Source organism: Rhipicephalus microplus, chromosome 4, assembly GCF_043290135.1.
Source record: "Rhipicephalus microplus isolate Deutch F79 chromosome 4, USDA_Rmic, whole genome shotgun sequence".
Classification (NCBI taxonomy): domain Eukaryota; kingdom Metazoa; phylum Arthropoda; class Arachnida; order Ixodida; family Ixodidae; genus Rhipicephalus; species Rhipicephalus microplus.
The window spans coordinates 87,303,159-87,320,848 of NC_134703.1; the positions used below are offsets into that span (position 1 = coordinate 87,303,159).

Genomic DNA, 17,690 nt, shown 5'->3' on the forward strand with positions numbered 1-17,690 from the left:
GATTTCCCGCAGCACTCCGTGGACGATCCATTCGACAGATCAACATGGTCAAAGCTTGCTGCTCTCCTATATCACAGGCGTGGCTGGAAACGTCCCAGAAAATTTTCCACAGGGCAGGCACGTGTCGTTTGGGAAGGCGCGTGGCAGCGGGCATTGATTTTAGTGTTTTTTTGGCAAATTGAGTTCATTCATACATTCTGAACGAAGCTGTTGGAATATACAGTTGTCACGTTTTTATCATTTTGGCTACAGACTTCGTCGCTTTGCAATTTTGCGTACGTTTACTGCTTGGACGAGCCTTTACGTTTCTCTAAAATGAGCACGAATAAAAACCACATCGATTTCACATTTTTTTAGCGCACGACGCGATTTTCAAAGGTAACTCCCCATATAATCCCGTATTAATTACAGTATGGGTGAACGTGATTCCTCTCGCTGGTTTCTTTTCAGGAACTTACACATACCATCAAAATTTTTCGTTGAACGTTGCCTTCAATATTATTAATTGTTAGAGTTTACCTTCCCAAGACCGCGATATAAATATTACAGACGTCGTAGTAGAGGACTCTGAAAATTTTGACCAACTCGGGTTCTTTAACGTGTACCTAAATCTAAGTACACGGGCTTCAAGCATTTTCGCTTACCTCCCGAAATTCGACCACCGCGGCCAGGCCTCGAACCCACAACCTTCGTGTCAGCAGCAGAGCATCGTAACCGCTATGGGTCACTAAGGCGACTGTTTCTGTTAACCAGAGCTGATACCTCATTGTCACATGGTTCGACGGTAACGAAGGCTGCGCCAAGACTGGGGAATCCATAACTCTTTGTTCGGATGAACTTGTGCGCCGCAAGTGGAACGTCAGAGTTACTGGTAATTTACGCTGTGCACTGGGAATGGCGAGAACAGTCGTATACAGGCTGTTGCGTTATCTGATCAGAATAAAAACGCGTCGGCCATTCGTGCCTGTGGAACCGAAGGATGCCGCTTTGATGATGGTTGGCGGGTTAGTTGTTGCGCGGTAATCAACCTTCTCACAATATGCTTCAGTAACGTGTAAGCGTATGGCAGTAAAAATGAGTGCAGCGACGCAGTTATACACACACACACACACACACACACACATATAACTATATATATATATATATATATATATATATATATATATATATATATATATATATATATATATATATATACATGGGTTATTATATATCAAATGTACCTCGTCAATTTTTTCATCATCACCAATTATGTTGACAAAAATGTGTGCTATATGTAAATGTGAGAAGTAAACCTAGTGCATGTCGTTCTCAGTATACTGAAGTAGCCGCTAATTCTAGATACGAAGCAGCTCTTCCACTAGCCTGTGTAACGCTGTCCCTCCGTCCGCACCACTCCCCTGGCCGCAGGTGTTGGAGCGGTGCCAAGTAGCTCACGTCCTCCTAGCAGTGCATAGTGACATCTTTCTCCCTCACCTTCCGCGCGCCAGATCCTTCTCGCTTCACCCTGTCCACCACTCGCAACGCTCGAGCCCGCTCCTCACGTGGACATCACCTCACATGCGCCTCCTCTCTACATCTGGCGGTGAGAAGCCGCGCGCCGACAATGTGGGCTGCTACGCCGAGAATGGGCACAGCGCGCCGATGGGTGGGACGCCGTCGCGGCATGCTTCTCGCTAGTGTGGGTGTACTTTTCCCGGCTGTCACCGGCTTTGCGAGGTTTGGTGAAGCTGATCGCGTTCGCAAATGGCGACGTCAACACCGACGATGTGCGAGCCAGGGAAGCCGAACGCAAGCGTCGGCAGTGGAAGACCAGCGACACCAACAATCTGCGAGTCAAGAACACCGATCACGTTCGAGAATACAGATGGCGTATGGATAACACCGAGGAGACGCGAGCCAAAGAAGCCGAGCGCAAGCATCTTCAACCAATGCAATATGTTTCTAGGTGGCACTGCTTAAACGGGTCCCGCCTTTCGTGTCTTTGCTTGTCAAACGAACGTTTACTCAAGTAAACGGTACACCACGCTTCGCTTCAAACCGTTCTTTGAGCACCCGCGTCAACGTCTGTTTCAACCGGGTCGACGCCGTGCACACCGTTGCTGCTTCGCATCTCATCAGGGTTCCCTTTGCTCAGATGGTCCATAGTTTATTTTTTAATCATTATTACCAATAAGTTTATATTTGTAACTCTAAATGTATTCGCCTAATTATCAAAAATAGGCTTTTTTAGCTGACCGTATTTTGGTTCCCGCAGTGTTCAGTCAGAGTGGTTGTGCCACTGCGCATGCACAAGACGGTCTGGCACTGAGGGCGTGGGTGGTGGTGGTAATCATTTATTAAAAACTGAGAGGCTGCCAGAGAAACCAGCATCTAGTGGGTCATCTTCCTTACAGTACAAGACGGAGTTCCAAGTCAGGGACCCCATTGGTCATGGCCGCTGTCCTGGCATGCTGGATTATAGCTTGTTGGGCCGGAAGGTCTTGGCAACCGAGCAGGGCTGCCTCCCAGTCCTCTCTGGTTGGATTTGGGTTCAGGGGTAAAGAAGGATATAGCTGATTGATTGACTGATATTTGGGGTTTAACGTCCTTAAACCACCATATGATTATGAGAGATGCCGTAGTGGAGGGCTCCGGAAATTTTGACTCCCCGGGATTCTTTAACGTGCACCCAAATCTGAGCAAACGGGTCTACAGCATTTTCGCCTCCATCGAAAATGCAGCCACCGCCGCCGGGATTCGATCCCGCGACCTGTGGGTCAGTAACCGAGAACCTTAACCACTAGACCACCGCGGCGGGGCAAGGATCGGGCTGCATAGCCATACCATGTGCTAGGTGTCAGCCATAGAGTTCCTTAAATATACACTAGATGGAACTCTGGCGCTAGTGTCTATGGGAGTTGCAACGCATAGCGCTTCAGCGAGCATGAAAATTATGGGTACGACATGGATTTGCCTAGTCTTCATACTTGACGTTCCTTTTGGCTTCGAGTGGCTTGAAGCTGCTTTGTCACGAAACATCAATCGGCAAATGTTCGGCAGCTACGCTTCACCACCTTAATGTCTGAGGATTACCACTTCAAATCGGGTCACGAAGTGAAAAACGGTTTGGTCTTTCCTCCGAAACAAACCCAAGACACAGCAATACACGAAGTCACAAGTGCATTTTTCACCCGCACGCACGAAAACTAGGCAAATGCATGTCATACCCATGATTCTGATGGTCGCTGAACGATCGCAGCGCCAGTGTCCCTCGCATCTAGTTAATCTTACGGAACTATATGGTGTCAGCCACTTCCGCACTGCACTACCAGAGGCCGGAAAAGGAAGAGTCAATGTGTTTAAGCACGGCCGGCCACAGTAGCGTATAGACGGAGGAGAATTCTTTCGACCGTGTTCCTGAGTCCTTTGCAGGGCGGAGCGTTGCCGTCGGCTTAGACTGTAGCGAGCGAGGCATCACGGAACGCGAGTAGAAACAACCAACATGGCAGTCTCTTGTGCCTCGGAAAACATAGCGGTTGTTCGGGCAACACTCCATCCCCCAACGATAACTGAGAATACACGAGCATGTGTGCCTCCTCTGAGAAGTCGTCGTAGTCAGTCCCTTTGAAAATCCGTGCATGCAGGAGATGTTCTATGCTGCGATACATCGGTAGCTGACACTCCTGGCCACAAAAAAGCGTCTGAGCGAACTGCTGCTTTGTTACTTTCGATTGATTTGATTTGTGGGGTTTAACGTCCCAAAACCACTACGTGATTATGAGAGATGCCGTAGTGGAAGGCTCCGGAAATTTCGACCACCTGGGGTTCTTTAACGTGCACCCAAACCTGAGTACACGGGCCTACATCATTTCCGCCTCCATCGGAAATGCAGCCGCCACAGCCGGGATACGATCCCGCGGCCTGCGGGTCAGCAGCCGAGTACCTTAGCCACTAGACCCCCGTGACGGGGCTTTGGTACTTTCGTAAGAAAGACTCTGCAAACCTTCGCTATAGTAAGCGATTTCAAGTATAGAATAGTGGCAATTGCGCTTTTAACAGTAGCCATATTCTCATTAGTTTCACTTGCTACAACGCAACGCTCTGAACACTTGCCTTCCATGGGGTAGCCTTCTTGAACCACGTCTCAGCTGCCTTGAACGCTTAGATTGTAGTCCTGCTTCAAGTCAAAGTGACAAAAAAAGAATTCTCGTGCGTCAAGCACCATCTTAACGCGAAATTAGATCAATTCACACTGCTGTAAAACAAAGCTTGTTTTGTTCTTGCAAGTTAAGTAAAATTTTTATTTTCATTTTCAACATACTTATGACTTTCATGCATCGATGGCGTCGGGATTGCCTTGACCGAAAGACGCTTGGCTAAAACCAACTACGCGCGTTGCGGAACGTTGAGCGTTTGAGTGTAGCGCGGGACGGACCGCAGAATCGGTCAGCTAAAGGCGCCTGTTGTCAATGAGGCAAATGTGCACATTTTGAAATCATATCTGTCTGTGCCACTTCCAACAATGTATTAATTACGTGCTCATTTCTATCTGTGAATGGAGAGAGCCCACGAAATATAAAAAATAACACGTGACTGTGCTAACACCTTCAAAAGAAAGTAGTGCCCTTAAGTAATCTTACTAGAAGCAACAAGTTTGCCTCTTTTTCGTTGCTAGAGGCAGCGTTTTGCGCATTGGCAAGGGTACAGGGTCGGGTGCCAACAACATGTGTTGCAGCTTTGCAGGGATTCCTTCCACTCGGCTGTACTTACGTCACTATCACCATTCACATCTCACGGTCAAGTGTTCGCCGCCGGATCACTGTTCCCTTTAGAGCGATTACAGCCTGACTGTGTAGGATCAAGGCGGCGCGTTCCTTCGGACGGGAAGTGGCAGATAGCGTGATCCATCTTCTTTTTTTTACTACATTTCCTTCATTGCTACTGGCTATCTCAAAATGAGCTTCTTTGAGGGCGCTTCTTTCTCATGCACGAAGCGGTATAGTCACGTGTTACTATTCATATTTCGTGTGCTTTCTTTCTTTACGAACGGGAAAAAATGAGCACGCAATTAGCACGTTGTTGAAAGTAGCACAGATGTCGTTTCAACATGCGTATACCTAGAGCCCCGCATTCTACACAAGCCAGCCTTATTGACATTTTGATAACTAGGTGAGTCCTTTTGAGTTACAAATATTATTATGACGAATTATTAATTGTCATTAACAAAACAATTAGTAGCGGCAACTGCAGTACTGTGGTATGCGCCAGCTTTGCTTCGCGTAACGCCGTCACTATTCTTTTTTTTATCTAAATTGCGCTGCATGATAATTGGGACGCCCAGCATATAAATAGCAATGGCTCTCCGTTAGTACAGTACACCCTATTGTTAGCATGTAGGAAAAAGGTCGTTCGGTGGCTTAGTAGTTAGCATCGCGCGCTGAGGGACGCGAGGTCGCTAAAAAGCCTTCACGTGCAGGCCACCGGCTTGCACATGAAGGCTCTTAGGAGATCACTGATTCGACGACCCGCTGTAATGTTTTCGCCTAGGTTTTTTTTTTCTTTGCGACTTGTTAGTAAATATTTTAAACGTCATATCCGTGACGGAAATAAGGCACGGAGCCACAGTGGACCCCGATATAAAACACTTTTGTGTTAGAATTTAGTGTCAGGTTAGGATTCGGTATCACGTGCGCAATATCATGCAGAAGTCTTTACATATGCCATGCTCAAGTCCTGTGCACGTATACTTTTAGTGCTGTCACTCGTCAAGTTCAGTTGTTGGACATGTCAGCGCAAGCTTTGTGTGCTCTGCTCTGCCATCGTTCAATTTGCACTGGGTAAAATTTTCTAGTTATTTATGCTGCCACGCCATAATTCCTGGCGATACTGATACCGACGCTGCGTGTCCAGACGACGACAGCAGAAAGTTTCCATTGGCAGCGCGTTGACATTTCACAGAACCAAGCACAAAAAAAATGCGGCAGATACCACGTACCCTGAGAATCGACGCTATGCGAACCATGCTGAAAGAAAGTGGCCGTGTTTTATTTTTTTCTTTTTGTACTACCAAAACTGCGCCACAACGTATAAAACGAATGCACACGAAGAAAAAAAAAATATGAAGCACAAGTGTTTCTTGTTTCTTTCTCGTGCATTCGAATTACCTTGTGGTGCCGTTTCAATATAGCTATAAGTATGGGTTCATACAAACTTGCCCAGCTTTCGGTCCTTCTGAACCTTTTCGACGCACGCTAGGGGGCGCGAAGAAGGAAAGATGTCCTCACTTCACTATCTGTAGTATCGATTATCTTTTTTGGCGTTTATCTCCCGATAACGTCCAGAAAGTTCCGTAATAGAATCGGGAAGTTTCCCGGCGTCTAACAATAGTGCATTTGAAGACCGGGACGCAGATATCTGGAAATGGCCACCCCGTCCGCCCCGACCACAGCTGAAGGCCTGCTAACCCGAACGCTGGTTCAGCGACAGCCGGGCAAGTGGAGAGACGCTACAGCTTGGAGCGTCTCCAGCTGGGCCAAGGCATGAATGACAACGCGGATGGAGATGCGGTGACTGAAACAACTGACGCCTGTGCAGACAACGATGATAACACGCCGATGGAACTTGCCAACACCAACGGCCATGCCTCGGTGAGTGACAATTTGCCCGATCCTACCGACGCCGATGAAGCGAACTGTCAGCTTAGCCAAACGATTCGGCAACGCAAGAAACAAGCCTAGGAACGCCGCAACCTTGCCGCGCTTGAGGCCCCGCAGAAACAAATGCTAAACAGTAAGAAGCTGGGACCGCGAGTACTGAAACTCCCTGCACTGCCTAAAGACGAATTTAAAATTGCCATACGCCCGCATGAAGGCCTGCCATCGAAAGCGATCACTGCTCCTGAACTCTCAAGAGCAATCATCGAAACCTGCGGCCACCAGTTCATAGACGAGAAGTTCATTTTGCGTATCAACCCAGGATCCAATATTTCCATACTATCCACTAAGTTTTCTGAAGTGGCTGACCTCGTTCGGAAGGTTCAACAACTTGTCATCAATGGCGGACCACACCTGGTGCGCGCCTACGTGGCTACGAGGAAGAGGCACTCCGTGGAGTGGTGCATGGTATTCAACCCAATACGTCTATGGAAACTCTAATGACCCATCTTCGCATACGCTCTCAAGGCGTCGAACTTGTGCAAGCCAGAATGATAGGCTACACCAAGAGCACAGCCCTCACTTTTTATGGGGACAAGCTTCCTCTGTCTATTTTTATGGAGGTGAACTTATTTGCCGTCCATTTCGCGCTACTTTGCAAGTTTGCAAAGTCTGCAGGGAAAAGAGACACTGTGCAGGCGTTTTCCCGCATTTGCAAACTTTCTGGCACACACAATCCTACCTCCGGACATCCTTGCCAACTGATTTGCGCCTCATGCGGGAAGCTCATCTTACCGGTGATCCTGCGTGCTCCAAGACATTTAAGCCAGTGCTACTGTGCAACCGACCCAATGAAAAAAGTGCGAAAAAACTACCTTCGCAAGCTTCCGAGATGACACTGTGATGATTTTCCTCTGAAGATGAAGAAGAAGCTATCAAGCTCAGAGGGCGCCCCACCCGGACTTCTTCTAAATCTCGATCTCGCTCTCGTTCTCGCTCTCGCTCAAGACAAAGACTTCAGGCGACCAAGACAACGAACCAGGCAGCCCAGTAGCCAAGACAGGCAACTCCACTCAAGAAGCACAAAGACCGGCAACAGCAGAAGATGAAGACCCCAGGTCTTGAGGTAAGGTGGGGAGATATCGCGTCTCCTACAGCCACTCCATTTATACACAGCCAGGCGTATCAACTGGTTGTAACAGGAAACAAACAACTCAAAGCGCAAATCAAGAGCTATGCTCAGAAAATAGACCTGTTGAGAAGCAAATAGAGCTGCTTTTAGAGAAAAGGCAGGCAGAAAACACACAACCATGACCAACGCAATATTCTCAGGTATAAGTGCGCCAACTGACACCTACTCTACGGTTTAGCCAGAGCGAGGAGCCGGTAGCTGCTTCCCAATGCTCTTCTGAACGAGCTGCACAGCCAGCAGATTGAAGGACTTCCACAGGCTTTGCTAGATAAATTACAAAAAAGCCTGCGATAGCAAATGAACGAACAATTTCAGCTCTTTTATCAAGATTTTCAAGACCTAAAACGTCACGTAGATGAAACCCTTCAGAGCGTCCTAAAGGGGAAACGGCAGCCTGGTACCGACTCCAAAAGCCAAGGAGCAAAAGTCGTTGTAACACATACATAACAAACTGCCTGCAGCAGCAATATTCCCAATCATGGCTAAGCACTTTCGGTCACAAGAGAATCTCACATTGTGGTCTTGGAATCGCTGTTCCTTTAAAAACGAACATGGCTCTCTAACACAGTTCGTCTGTACAGCATTGGTCCAGCCTGACGTAATCTGCTTACAGGAAGCTGGAAAAGGCTCGAAGCCACTCACCTGTTATTATACACAGTTGATCCCAGAGTGGCACTCCTGGTAAAGAAAGACTTGGACATATGATTGCCACTCTTCTCTAGAAATTGCCTCACAAACTCTCACTATGTGGCCAGCAAAGAAGGGGAGTCCCAAAGTAGTTGTTTGCAATGTATACAGGCCATCTCAGGCGCACTCGGCGGACTTCAATACATTAATACGCACACTTAATAACAACATAACTGGTGAAGATCGCTTATTATTCCTGGGTGACTTCAACGCCTGGAGCACTACCTATAGAGTAGATCATCCGAAAGAAACCAAGCTGTTGGAAGCAACCCAACAATACAATTTGGAGTTGCTTACCCCCCCCCCCCCCGCCTCGAGTATGCCAACCCGACTGGGAAATAGCGTCACAGAAGACACCACACCTGACCTTGCCTTTACCAACAACATGCGGCAAGTGCAATGGAATAACCTCGAGGAAACCCTTGGAAGTGACCATTACACAACGCAAATCCAATACAGCTCCACCCGCCTTAGACGGCCAGTGGGGAAAATTAAGTTAATGGACTGGAAGAAATACCGCGAAGCACATGAAAACAGACACCGCAAACCCACCACAGCACAAGAGTGGGGAGAATACATCACTGAAACTCATGCTCAATTTACCAAGACGCATCGAACCACAGTGGACCGACCGGCAGTGGACAATAACCTAGCACACATGTGGGAGGCCCGACGGGGTCTTTTTAAGCGCTGGAAACCCCAAAGGCTTAATCGCAAACTGAAGCAGCGGGTCTGCCAGCTAACTGATGAAGTCAACTCCTATGCTGCGCAGCTCACACAAAGCAATTGGCTAACTTTCTGTGATTCTCTCAAAAGCACTTTAGGAACAAAAACAAATCTGGGCCATCTTGCGTGCAATTATGGATCCTGCTAGCACGAGAACCGAACCAACAAATACAGTAACAAAACTAGCCTCTGAATATAACGGGAGCAACGACCAACTTCTCGACGAGCTTACGCAAAGTTATATCGGCAGCGCCAGGCCTTCGACCACGAGCAATGTAGCTGTACTACAATACACGGGGTCCCCAAATTCCATTCTAGACGCTCCAATCACGGTTGAGGAGCTCTATTCAGCCGCTCAGAGCTTTCAAAGAAATTCTTCCCCAGGCCCTGATGGTGTCTTGACAGAGGAACACTACAAGATCTCACAGACTACTTTAACAGCGTAGTTTGGATTCCAGAAAGAGAACTACCTGCCCCTTGGAAAAAGGCTAATTATACCAAAATGAGGGCAACTCAAAACACTCATTATCCTTCGTCCTATTTATTGACCTCGTGTCTGGGGAAGCTGTTCAAAAAGGTCGTGCTGCAGCGACTTGAAATGCATGTTGAGGAACTGTAACTCATGCCAAATATGACGTTCGACTTCCGCAGAGGGGTCTTGGCACAGGACATCTTTCTTATACTCAAGGAGGAAGTATTGAATCCACCCTGAAGCAGTCTTGATAACATAGTCTTGGTATTGGATGTGCACAAAGCGTTTGACACTATCTCTGACGAAACACTATTGCAAGGATTGCAAGATATTGGATGTGGCCAACGTATTTACCACTACATTCAAACATTTCTGCGCAATCGCACTGCAACTCTCGCGTTGGGTTCATTCAAATCCAACCCCTTCAGTATGCCTCATCGAGGCACACCGGATGGCTCTGTACTGTCTCCCTTTCTTTTTAACGTCGCGCTACGCAAGCTGGCCATAATGCTCGCTCATGAACCCCGCCTTGGCTTTGCAATGTATGCAGACGATATAACCCTTCGGACGACCGAAGGGTCCTACGGAGAGCGCCAGGACACCCTGCAAATTGTTTTGAGTATATTGAAAGACTTCATAGAAAAAGCCGGGATGAAGAGTGCACCGGCGATGTCAGAATACATTCACATACGTCCATATAAGTCGCGGTCTTGCCGAGCGCCTGAGCTAACATTTTACTTGGGAGGATTGCCACTCAGAAGAGTTATCATCCTTTGAATACTCGGAATGCACATTCAGCAAACAACGAGTGTCAAGGCTGCCTTGAATAAGCTGAAGCTTACAGTGAAAAGCTTGACGAGACTCATTAGAAGAATCTCCAGAGGAAATAACAACATGATTGAGCACGACATGCTGAGGCTTGTGCAAGCACTTGTTGCGAGTCGGCTTACCTATGCTCTCCCTTTCCAGACAAGCGGAAAAACAAAGCAAGAGCAAGCCGACATTTTAATTTGACTTGCGACTGAAGCAGCCCTTGCTTGGACTACCTACCAGTACAAGAACACAACACCTGCTGAAACTGGGGGTGCACAATACCTTCGAGGAGCTAGCGGCTTCCACACTCATCTCTCAGCGAGAACGACTCTGCGTCACACCACAGGAGAAATTTCTGTGACAAAGACTCGGATATCCTATCTCACCGCAATACTACTCCGACGCCACCAACCTACTCTCCCAAAATCTCAGACAGCGCATCATGACGCATCACAATATGCACCCGTACCACCATATAGGACGCCGAAAAGCTACAGTACAGAAGCTGCAGCGACTGAAGAATCGTCCTGACGGTTATTATACAGACGTCAGTCCCTACCCTAAGCAGCAAGGGCAATCTCACGCTTTCGCTCTCGCTGTAGTCAACCGGGGCTAACTTGTCAACTCCGCCTCCATACGTACCTCATTCTCCGCGTCAGCCGAGGCAACTGCCATTACTCTCGCCATTCGAATGGCAGACAAACAGGGTATCTCTGCTTACGTAGCCTCAGACAGCTTGTCGCATGTACCTCAAGGGCATAGAACAAAGGCCATCAAGCTGTTGGGAAACGAACTGCTGTTTGACCATGGATTAGTCTGGTGTCCGGCCCATACGGGCCAGGATGGCAATGAACTTGTTCATTGTCAAGCTCGAGTACTCAGTGGCCGAGCCCCGCTACCTCCCGCTGCTGAAGATGATACAAATGAAGGAGTGAAACGCCGTAGAATCTTAGAGAAACAAAGATTAGATCGCCGCGTCAGGGCACCTGCCCATAAGGACCTCAAGAGACATCAAGCTTGGGACTGGCGGTGCCTGCAGACTAATACATTCCCAAATCTGCATAAGCTTCACATGATGTACCCGGCAAGGTATTCCAACGCATGTCCGTGATGCGGAGATACTCCTACACTAACACATATAACCTACAGCTGACCAGAGCGGCCTGTTACAGTCAACATAGGACATACGTACCCAATACATACGTAAAGTCGTAGGAGACGCGACTCGATGAACGGACCCTGGGAAGCCAACTAGCCACCCTTGGTTAAGCCCGCCGAGCTTCCATAGCCAGTGGAGCCTTAGAAGAAGGGCCCCACCCGCGACGAATCACTTCTTTTTTATTAAACGTTGTTTCTCTCTCTACATCTTTATTTATTGAGCAACACGTCATGACACTCACACAAAATGTGTGTGTAAATCTCGCACGCACAGACATAAGTGGAAGAGTTTAAGATGTTTATATAACCAGTTTCTTTTAATTGCGCAACGATACCAACAGGAATCTCAGTATTAGCAACACCACAAGTGACAAGCTGATATATGAAGCACTGGTGCTCACGAGGATGGTAGCCCTGGACACTGTTACATAAATCAAGTGCAGTGCACGACATCTAACTACAATTGACGTTAACCTGACATGACGGCTGTATCATAGGAGTACATATCTAATGCTTATAAAATATGGGTAGCCAGCACTACAACCACTATTGACGTTTCAAGAAGATTATGGTCTATTTGAAAAGTAGTCCCGAGACATCGCGTTGCTCTAGGGTAGAATTCTAGATTTCCACGCAGAATACTTGGGCTTTATTCCTGCTGGGACCCGGACATTTATTCTTTGCATTCGTCGGGTCAACGCTGCCGATTTCAGGCTTTTTTTAACACTCATGCATTAACATTGGCCATGTGTTCTGGTCGTTCCTGGCTAGATACTAAGTGTTCATCACCTGTGGTACATACCGGCATACCTGTGGCAAATACACGACCACTGGTATGTGAGCCAGAAAGTGACACGAGCATGTGTCCCCTTCTGGCTTTAATCATTTGAAGATGTATGCGACTGGATTCTGACATTATTCATGTCTTGACGAGCACGTCACGTTCGTCAAACCAGCTTACCCACTAATTTTGGTTTACGCCAAGTTTAGGGGGTGACGACGAGAGCACACAGACGTAAGCGGCTCTAAGATAGATTGATAGACACCATTAAAGATTTCCGATGGCCAATAAACTAGATTTGTTTATCATTTTTATTTTCAGTCAAGAGAAGTCAATGCAGCCATTGTTCGTTGAACTGATTTTTGTCTTGTCGGTACCACAGGCAAATAGCGCAACTAATCGCCGAAACATATAAATTTTGCTACGGTTCTCTGTCTCGAAGAGCTTTGCGAATGAAACCTCTTACCTGCGTCGTAACCTGTAGTGAGCACGGCAGCATCACTACGATACTGTGAGCAGTAAAACACGAGGTCGTATTCCTTCACAGCATGCTGTCAAGACATATGACAAAAAAGGTACATACGTGGAGGATGTAACAGCCCGTGTTAGACGACACCTTCTTGGGGGCACTGCTTTTTTCCGTGAAGAACCGATGGAATAAGGATGAATATTTGGTCTAGAGAGATCACCGAGTGATATTACGCGTAATATCGAACCATTTACCGCACATTCACGTTAACGGTGACGACTCTTCATTTGTATGAATGTAATGCTAGGTAAGGAATCTGCACACTAACGCCACAAGCAGTCGACGTTCTTGCAGACTTAGCAAGGGCGTTAAGTCTAGCGGACAAGGACTGCAAGCGCTTTTTGCTGTCCTTGCAGAATAACAACAGCGTTTTTAGCGGCTCAGGATGTCCGCGTGGCTCTGACGTGTTGTAGTGCAAAACAATCAACGCGTCAATTGTGTGGCTTTAGAAAAGAAAACAAAGGATTCTCTCATGCAAAGTAACGGTCTGTGAGCTGACGTGTTCTTTTCTCTTTCTTTTTTGTTATTTGATGTGACAAGATGCCAAGGAATTTTCTGTGGAACGCACGAGCACGTTGTTTGCGATCATTCTGCCGCTTTCGCGCGGGTGCTTTACACTTTTTCGAGCCGAACACGAACATGAAACCTCTGCTAAAGGCACTCGCCAGTGATAGTCGGGCAAGCACAGGAAATTCTTTCGCGAGCGGTTGCGGCGCGTGAAGGCGCACTGTAACACTCACAACATTGTTCAGTCGGGTGGCGATGCCGTTTCTCTTTTACGAGTGAACTACGCGTGATCCAGAGACAGATGCGCATTTTGGTTGAATTGTATAATAATAATTTGTGAGGTTATATGTGCCAATACCACGACACGATTGTTATGATGTGCGCCGTAGTGGAAGGCACCGGAAATTTCAACCACCTGTCGAACTGTCATTGCACGTTAATAGCTGCATGCATGAATGAATGAGCTATTGAGATGAAGTCGGTGCTTTTAAAATACTCCGGTGTCCGACCTGTAGGCATTGTTTCAAGCGATGCAAAGATTCACTGTAAATGTCGACGACTACTGCGTTGATGACCTGGTGTAAAATATATCGTGATTATAAGGGCTGTATAGTTAATTTATACCGTAATTGTTTTGACACTACAAAGTTTTTTTCCTGCTGAACTTTTTTATAACGACATTCTCGCGGTGGCTTCACGTGTAATGCGCTCCAGTTTTGCTGTCTCGAAGGCACATGTTTTCAAATCTTTCACTGGCGCTAAATCACCCGGATAACGCTGATAACAGGTGTACTAGCGCTATCAAATTTCTCAATATTATGTTGGGATTCATGCGTAAAACCATGATATAACTGCGGACTAGTCAAGCCGCCTCTCGGCAGCATTTTTTTCCGTTGTCCTCCATCTGTGAGAGTGTACAATGTGGAAATAAAAATTTAAATTTGAATTTGGCATATAATAGCGGAGTTCCCCAGGAGTTTCGACCACCTGGTATTTTTGAACGTGCTCTGATACCGCATTGACCTCTGACATTTCGCACCCATCAAAACGCCGCTGCTAGGATGAAAACCATGACCTTCGGGTCAGCTGCAAAGAAACCGTACCCACTATTTTGCCGTGGCGGAAAGCACCACAAAAGTTAACAACACTAAGCATAGTAGTTAGGATTATGCTGACTGAACGGTTGCCAGGGTTTAGTAAGCTAAAATCGCGACACACGTGACAAAGAAGCAGACACTCACAGAAATGCTGTTTCCGAGATTTCCTTTCATACGCGCTGAACAAGGCCCATTTCGGTACGATTCTGCGAATGTTTCCGTCTCGGTCAAGAATCGCTTCGCCACCCGGCAGTTGCAGACCCGTGGTCGTCTAGGGCGGAGCGGCACAGCTTGCGGTGAGGCGACCCCCTCGACAGATGTCCCGATGCCCCACAAACCCCAGGCGAGAGCTGTAGCATGTCTAAGGCAGTCTCCGGTGACCTTGCACCGAGCGCGCGCGGTTGGACCCCATGGTTTAAAGGAAAGAGAGCAGGAAGTTGAAACAAGCGCGCAGTAGGGAAGGGCTACGTGGTATTCGCCACTTGGTCTCCCAGGGGGGCGAAGGTTGCCGACTTCGTCGCGAAGCCATTGAAGTCTGCTCATGCGGAGCGAACAAACAAACAAACAAACAAGGGGGAAAGAAAAAGCCAAAACTTTCCTTTAAACACTCTTGCGTGGCCGCTTCTCTCTACACCATGGGTCGACAGGCTGACAAGAAAGGGAGCGAGAAAAAAGAGAAGAAAAAAAAAGAACTCAAAACCTTGCGCGTTTTAGTGACCGGGCCGTGGCTTTGATGGGATGTGTTAAAGGAGGGAAAGGGAGGTTGGGAGAAAGAGAGGGAATAGAAGGAACCATAGGAGGGAACTGAAAAAAACATGCAGCTCGCACCGGTGCTGGTATAGCACGAGATGTTTGGTGATGTATGTTCACACTCCCGAGAGGCACGTTTTGCGAAGCGCCGCAACTGTCAGTCGCGCAGAACCAGACCGCCCCTTTATTTTTAGAACGCAACGCAGAAACATTTCTTATTGCGTCCTTCGCTTGTCGCGCAACATTTAGTGTGTGTTTCTTAGATTGTACACGACGCCCCACTGGAAGGTTCCCAGGGCTGTTTAGAGAGGCATACAACAGGCGGCATGTTTTCTTAGCAAAGAGCGGGAGACCAGCGCTCATCTTGTCGGAGGTTCTGGCCCTGCTAAACGCACTTCAAGCTTTGTGCCAATTGAACAAAACAATGAATGCAACCTGAAAGTACGAGCGGCTGTTTCTTGTCTGACGACGAGATACGCATCGAAACAGGAGTGCGCTTCAAAGAGAGCGCACTTGCAGGTCGTCATTTCGAATTCACTTAGCAAAGCCTGTACCGTAGACACGAGGGCTTTGTCTAGTTTGACAGTTCGATTACGTCTCTTAAACTATTCACAGAACCCCCATCTGCAGATATAAAATGCGGAAGCGCACAACGGCACAGTGAACATAAAACAGAGCGTATTCCAAGTTACTTTCCTCCTCCCGTTCCCTGTTTTTCTTTCCTTCATTTTCTTTCTATGTCATTTTTTGCCATCTCTGACTATATCTATCTATCTATCTATCTATCTATCTATCTATCTATCTATCTATCTATCTATCTATCTATCTATCTATCTATCTATATATATATATTGAAAGACGCAGGCAGACTAGGTACGGCGAGCAGGCAGGGCGAGCAGAAGCGTTTATTCTGCGATGTCTGGCTCGGCTCAGAACCACCCCAAGAGAGAGAACGATGATGATGGGTATGTGCAAGTGAGAACGATGATGATGGGTATGTGCAAGTGAGAACGATCAAATGCTTGGAATGTGCTTACAATTTCCCCCCCCCTCTGCGAAGCGGCCAACCTGGCCGCCAGTCAGAGATCGGCCGAACGAGTAACAAAAGGCTTCATGCGTGAGACGTGAACTATTTCCGTGCTGCGCAGACGGCGGTCAGTGACAGACTGAAGCGGGGTGACGAGGTAGTTAACTGGAGATGTCTGTCGTACAACGGTGTATGGGCCAACATACCGGTGAAGAAATTTCTCGCAAAGGCCCGACGCTCGAACCGGGGTCCATAGTAAAACCTTATCGCCAGCATTAAAGGCCACGTCGCGTCGTTTTTTATCACAGCGATGTTTTCTCTCCTTTTGGGTTGCTTCCGTGTTTTTGCGAGCAATTTCACGGCATTGTGTGACTCGGGCTGCGAACTCTTCTGGGAGCGAGGTACTGCTTGGAGCCGGTGCAAAGAAAAATGCCGTGTCGAAGACCGAGGAGGCAGATCGGCCGTACACGAGAAAAAACGGGCTGTAGCCAGTTGATCGTTGTACCGCAGTATTGTATGCGAAGGTGACAAACGGTAAAATGTTATCCCAATTTTTGTGGTCAGGATGCAAGTACATCGATATCATGTCAGAGAGTGTTCGGTGGAAGCGCTCGGTAAGGCCATTCGTTTGCGGATGGTATGTAGAAGTGGTTTTATGCACTGTATTGCACGCCTGCAGGACTTCATCCAGGACCTTGGAAAGGAAGGCTTTGCCACGGTCACTCAAAAGGACGCGAGGGGCTCCGTGGCGCAAGACGATGGAGTTCAAGAAAAAATTGGCGATTTCTGTGGCGGTAGCAGAATGAAGAGGTGAAGTCTCGGCGTATCTTGTTTGATGGTCGACTGCAGTGACGATCCAACGGTGACCGGAAGGTGTCAACGGCAAAGGACCATACAAGTCTATTCCGACAAATTCGAATGGTGTGGTGGGACAGGGAAGAGGCTGAAGGAAACCAGCAGGCGGGGATGTGGATCGCTTGCGGTGCTGACACAACGCGCACGAGCCCACGTATTTGGCCACCGTTGTGGACAAGCCAGGCCAGAAGCAGCGCGTCTTGATGCGATCGTAGGTCTTGTGGAAGCCTAGATGACCGGCAGCAATATCATCGTGGAATGCTTCCAAAACTCGAAGACGAAGGCAGCGGGGAAGAACTGGCACCCACTTGTTACCGGTGGGATGGTAAATGTAGCGCTTAAGCACACCGTCCTGAAGGCGAAATTGTCGAAGCTGGCGTCGCAAGCGGCTGTTGGGTGGTTTAGTGACACCGCGAAGGCGATCAATGAAAGACCGACAGTAGGAATCTGCCAGCTGAAGT

General features: G+C 47.8%; 1 protein-coding gene across 3 annotated transcripts in view; it reads right to left on the bottom strand.

The window, feature by feature from the left end:
- The window catches only part of LOC119172186 (cholinesterase), a 97,615-nt gene extending 82,697 nt beyond the window's left edge, over nucleotides 1-14,918 (bottom strand). Inside the window, exon 1 of one of the 3 annotated variants that reach the window (XM_075893265.1) lies at nucleotides 14,742-14,918. In XM_075893265.1, the coding sequence (XP_075749380.1) occupies nucleotides 14,742-14,771 (30 nt within the window). In that variant the 5' untranslated portion in view covers nucleotides 14,772-14,918. Of the gene's footprint in view, nucleotides 1-13,047; nucleotides 13,356-14,741 lie in introns of those variants that run through there. The other 2 variants (XM_075893268.1, XM_037423212.2) reach the window with 2 other exon arrangements.
- Between the last annotated feature and the right edge of the window lie 2,772 nt (nucleotides 14,919-17,690).